Genomic DNA, 5,441 nt, shown 5'->3' on the forward strand with positions numbered 1-5,441 from the left:
CTGTGCTGAGGTCCTTAAGGACCACAATAACTAACATCTCTCCTCTCTATGCTAATTCTGAACCAATTAAGAGAGATGAGGTAGAAGAAACGCAGACAGAGAGCAAAATACCACCTGCATCACTGATGCAACTTGGTACTGCAGAACATGACTCATCCTTGTAAGTGGTCTTCTTAAAAATTAGACAGACAATGACCTAGTTTTAAGGTCTACATTACGGAGAAATAGAGCAGAGCAGAACCTGTGCTTCCAATGAGCAAAGCAGAGCTACACGCATTCAGTGCCTTATCCCAAACCCATTGATCACAAAAGGCATCCCTCCTCCAGGAGAAGAGGGGGCCAGGTGTATTACACAATCGATATCCCTCTTTAAGAAAGGAAACACCATGAGCAGAGAGGAAGCAACCCCACTGGTGCTCTCCATGGGTAAAATCTGTACATACTTTTTTATATTTCAAGAGGCCGAGTTGCCAATAGATACTGATAGCACAAAGCCCTATTACCAGCTTTGATCAGACGCCACTTATTTCTAGCTATCCTGAGATACTCTGAAGAGGCCCTACCTTATTCCTCCTTTGTTCCCAGCCTCATCCAGATGATACAGAATTCCAAACATTTAACAACCAGAACGCCATGGGCACCAAACAGAACAGATGCTCCAACAATCAGAACCTACGCTCAACCAATCAGAATTGATGTCCAACCAATGATGTCCAACCAATGACAGAAGGCCCTGGCCAGTATCCCATACAAGGGCTTCCCCTCAGAACAGCAGCCTTGGTTATCTGAAAACCCAAAAAGCAAGGATGCTTAGAGGCAAATTCTTGGGAGCATGACAACACCTGAGAAAACGTGTGGGCTCCTCTGGGGAGGTTAGGTGTGTGAACACCCTGACCTGTGCTCTCTGGTGAAAGAGCTCACCTCCAGTTCAGAACCATGCCCTGCACTGGACCCCAATACCACAAATCTGACATGTCCTACTGCCTTCAGTTATTTATAGCTAAAACACAAGACTTTGGTTCTTTGGTCATGGTTTTGTTGAACCGGAGTTTTCATATTTAATGTAGCTGCCTATTCTCCCATACAAATATTTTTCTTAGTTAGTGGTAAATAATAAATGACTTTGTTTTAATTTATTGCATTTAATTTTCTCCCCTTGGATTATTAGCTCTGTCAATAGAGAGAGATCTGAAAGCCCAGCCTCAGGGATTTCCCTGGCGGTCCAGTGGTTAAGACTCTGCACTTCCACTGCTCCCTGGTCAGGGAAATAAGATCTCACATGCCATGTGTCATGGCCAAAAAAAAAAAAAAAAAAAGAAAGCCCAGTCTCCTGACAACTGCTCAGGAGGCCTGTACCAATAGCCAGGAGTGTCCCCAGCTGGGTGTATTCGTGTCCTAGGGCTGCTGTAACAAAGTACCACAAATTGTGTGACTTAAAACAAGAAAAATACACTCCCTCGTAGTTCTGGAGGCTGCAAGTTCAAAATTAAGGTGTTGGCAGGGATGTGCTCCCTCAGAAGCTTCAAGGGCTGGAGTTTTCCTTGTCTCTTCTGGCTCCCAGAAGCCCCAGACATCCTTGGCTTGCAGCATCACTCCAACCTCTGCTTCTGTCTTCACATGGCCACCTTGCCTCTGTATCCGTGTCTTCACATGGCATTCTCCCGTATCATCTCCTGTATCTCCATTTTCTTTTCTTATAAGAACACCAGTCATAGTGGATTGAGGGCTCACCCTAATCGAATATGATTCAACTTGATTACTTCTGCAAAGACCCTATTTACAAATAAGGTAACATTCACAGGTACCAGGGGTTAGGACTTCAACAAATCTTCCTGAAAGATACAATTCAACCTACAACACTGGCAGAAATCACTGCTCTACTGAGTCACCTTATATTAATGATGACATTAGGCTTGATTTCAATGTCCCTGGCCTTGGGGACTAGTACTGTTGGAGCCTTTGCCCCCAAATAAATAACAAATTAACACTTCCATGTATTCCCTCTCTGGACCAACATACTGGCCTCCAACACTCACTAGTGATGCCAGTTCTCCATGGAACAGGAAATTTGGGGAAGAGAAAATTATTATAACTATATAATAGACATATGATTGTTACTTGGACTGAGTTCTAATCCCACGTTCTTTATGCTCTTTTACCTTGGACAAATTGATACTCTCACTAAATATAAATGGACATAATTTTTTATGTTATATACATTTTTACAATTTATTTTATTGAAGTATAGTTGATTTACAATGTTGCATTAATTTCTGCTATATAGCAAACTGATTCAGTTATATGTATATATACATTCTTTTTCATACTCTTTTCCATTATAGTTTATCACGGGATATTGAATATAGTTCCCTGTGCTATACAGTAGGAACTTGTTGATTATTCATAGTTTGCATCTGCTAATCCCAAACTCCCAATCCATCCCTCCCCCTGCCCTGTCCCCCTTGGCAACCATAAGTTTGTTCTGTTTCATAGATAAGTTGATTTGTCATATTTTAGATTCCACATATAAGTGATATCATATATTATCTGTCTGTCTCTGTCTGATTTACTTCACTTAGTGTGATAATCTCTAAGTCCATCCATGTTGCTGCAAATGGCATTATTTCGTTCATTTTCATGTCTGAGTGGTATTCCATTGGATATATGTACCACATCTTCTTTATCCATTCCTCTGTCGATGGACATTTAGGTTGTTTCCATGTCTTGGCTATTGTGAATACTTAAATGGGCATAATATTTAAGTGAGAAAGTATTATGAAGTTTCAATAGCTGTTTAGGAAATGAGGTAGCACATGACTCAGAGTAGGTGATCAGTTCATGCCAGTGTCCCCTCCCCAGTTCCTCTAGCACTGCCCATTCTGGGGAATTAAAAGAGCTTCAGACACTGAATCCAGGGTCTGCCTCTAGGGTACAAGCATGTCTTACTTGGTGTCTCTGCAGTGACAGGGGCACTACAGCAAAGAACTGCACCTGCGTCACCTGGTTCCTCCTGCTGCGGCTCACAGAGCAGGCAGGGCTCAAGGGCATCCTCTGCACTCTTCCTGTTCATCTACTCAGTTACCCTCACAGACAACCTGGCCATGATCACCCTGATCCACGCAGACCCGCAGCTCCACACGCCCATGTACTTCTTGCTGAGTATCCTCTCCTTCATAGACTCCTCCTTCTCCACGTTAAACACCCCCAGGTTGCTGCAGAGCTTCCTCACCTCAAGCCAGTCCACCTCCTTTGCAGGCTGCCTGGTCCAGATGACCCTCATGACTCTCCACGGTACTGCTGTGTGTCTGCTCCTGGCCATTATGGCATATGACCGATTTGCTGCCATCTACCACCCTCTCCTCTACAAAATCAGCATGTCCCAACATCTGTGTGTCCAACTGGTGGCAGTCACCTATATGGCTTCTGTTGCCAATTCAGCTTTACTGACTGGGTACATCTTCAAGCCGCTCTACTGTGGCCCCCATATCATTAACCACTATGTCTGTGACATCCCCCTTGTGCTCCAACTTGCCTGTGCAGACGTTGCCAAGGCTAAGGCCATTGTCTTCTCATCTTCTGCCTTGATTATCCTCTTTACCATCATCATTATCCTGGTCTCTTATGCCTACAGCCTGGTGACTATCTGCAGGATGCGTTCCCTCAAGGCTCAGAGCAAAGCACTCTCCACCTGTGCCTCTCACCTCGCAGTCATCTGCCTCTTCTACGGCACCATCACCTTCATGTATGCTCAGGCAAGCTCTCACAGTTCCATGGAACAGAACGAGGTCGTGTCTGTCTTCTACACAGTGATCATCCCCATGCTGAACCCTCTGATCTACAGCCTGAGGAATAAAGATGTGAAGCCTGCTCTAAAGAGGGGATGCCTTGACATGCTGTCTTCCTAACAGAGAGTGGAACATTCCATCCTAAGCCATACCATGGTAGAGACAACATAAAACCTGAATAATATTAACACTTGGATAGAAGGAATTATGTGCCAGCACTATTTTAAATACCTTTCACTTATCAATCCATTTAATCTTCACAACAACAGGTTGAGATAAATACTATTATTGTCCCTTAGGAATCTGAGGCACAGAGAGGCTGAGTAACTGGCTCAAGGTCACACAGCTAATAAGAAGCATAGTCAGAATTTGAATCCAGGCAGTCTGGCTCCAGAGGCCATGTTTTCAACCCATACATTATATTGCCTTTTTCTGATAAGTGCATCTTACAAGCAGACAATGGGCACAGTTATTCCTAAATTCCATATGTCATAAGGAGGGGCTAGATCATGGAAGTCCTAGCCACTGCAGTCAGAGAAGAAAAAGAAATAAAGGGAATACAAATTGGAAAAGAAGAAGTAAAACTGTCTCTTCAATAATCCCAGCATCTTTCATGCCTAATTTCTGTTATGGGACGAATTATCTCCCCACCCAAAAATTGGTATGTTGAAACCTTAACCCCTGGTACCTCAGAACATAACTGTATTTGGAGACCGGGCCCTTAATACAATCGGACTGATGTCTTTATAAGAAGAGGAAATTTGGACACACAAATAGATACCTGGGATGTGCACACACAGAGAAAAGACCATGTGAGCACACAGCAAGAAGGTGGTCACCTTCAAAACAAGGGGAGAAGCCTCTGAAGAAACCAAACCTTCCAACACCTTGATCTTGGACTTCTGGCCTCCGTAACTCTGGAAAAAATTAGTATCTGTTGTCTAAGTTACACAGTCTTTGGTATTTTGTCAAGCACTAATATGGCTTCTATATTCAAGGCTGCCCCTTAGCCTAATATGACTGCTGAAGCTCTAGCCATCACTTTACTCTTTGAAGAAGAAAGCTGGAAGTATGGGGGACATTACCAGCTGTCTATCCCCTTTTTGTAGCCTTTTCAATAACAGCCAAGCACAACCATTGGCCTCTCATTTTCCAGAACTTAGTCACATGGGAGTCACATGACTTGACTAAGCAAGGGAGGCTGGGAAATATGGTTATTAGCTGGACACACGGCCACCTTGACAACCTTGGGATGCTGTTTTTAAAAAAGAAGGGGTGAATGAACACTGGATAGGCATCCAGTACTCTTGATGCCTATCCAGTATTCATTCCCTCACTGCCTGCTGCCTAGAGCAGAGGATGGCGGAGGACTGATGGTTCACCCGTGACCCCAACACGCCCTGCCAGCCATTTGTGTGTGGGCAGCATATAGTAAGTTTAAAGTTTTTAGCCAACATAAAAAATTTTGATACAATCACATTTTTTCAATCCCTATTGCCACTTTCTCTGGGAAGAAAAATTGAATTGGTGCATTCTACCAGTCTTATTCTCAGCACAGTTATAATCAACTTGTGCTGAGCCAGAGATGCCCTTTTACACAGGACACAGATTCTCCAGTTCTCCCCACCCCATTCTTCCTCATCACTCTTCTTGGGG

At 43.7% G+C, this 5,441-nt stretch overlaps 1 protein-coding gene across 1 annotated transcript; it reads left to right on the forward strand.

Moving 5' to 3' along the window:
• Positions 1–2,737: 2,737 nt before the first annotated feature.
• LOC113625197 (olfactory receptor 482-like) lies at positions 2,738–4,925 on the forward strand. Its single transcript, XM_027115688.1, has one exon. The coding sequence runs from the start codon at positions 3,102–3,104 to the stop codon at positions 3,903–3,905; it is 804 nt and encodes a 267-aa protein (XP_026971489.1). The 5' UTR covers positions 2,738–3,101; the 3' UTR covers positions 3,906–4,925.
• Positions 4,926–5,441: the final 516 nt, after the last annotated feature.

This window comes from Aethalodelphis obliquidens, unplaced genomic scaffold, assembly GCF_003676395.1.
Source record: "Aethalodelphis obliquidens isolate GAN/ISIS:26980383/991018 unplaced genomic scaffold, ASM367639v1 scaffold14, whole genome shotgun sequence".
NCBI lineage: Eukaryota > Metazoa > Chordata > Mammalia > Artiodactyla > Delphinidae > Aethalodelphis > Aethalodelphis obliquidens.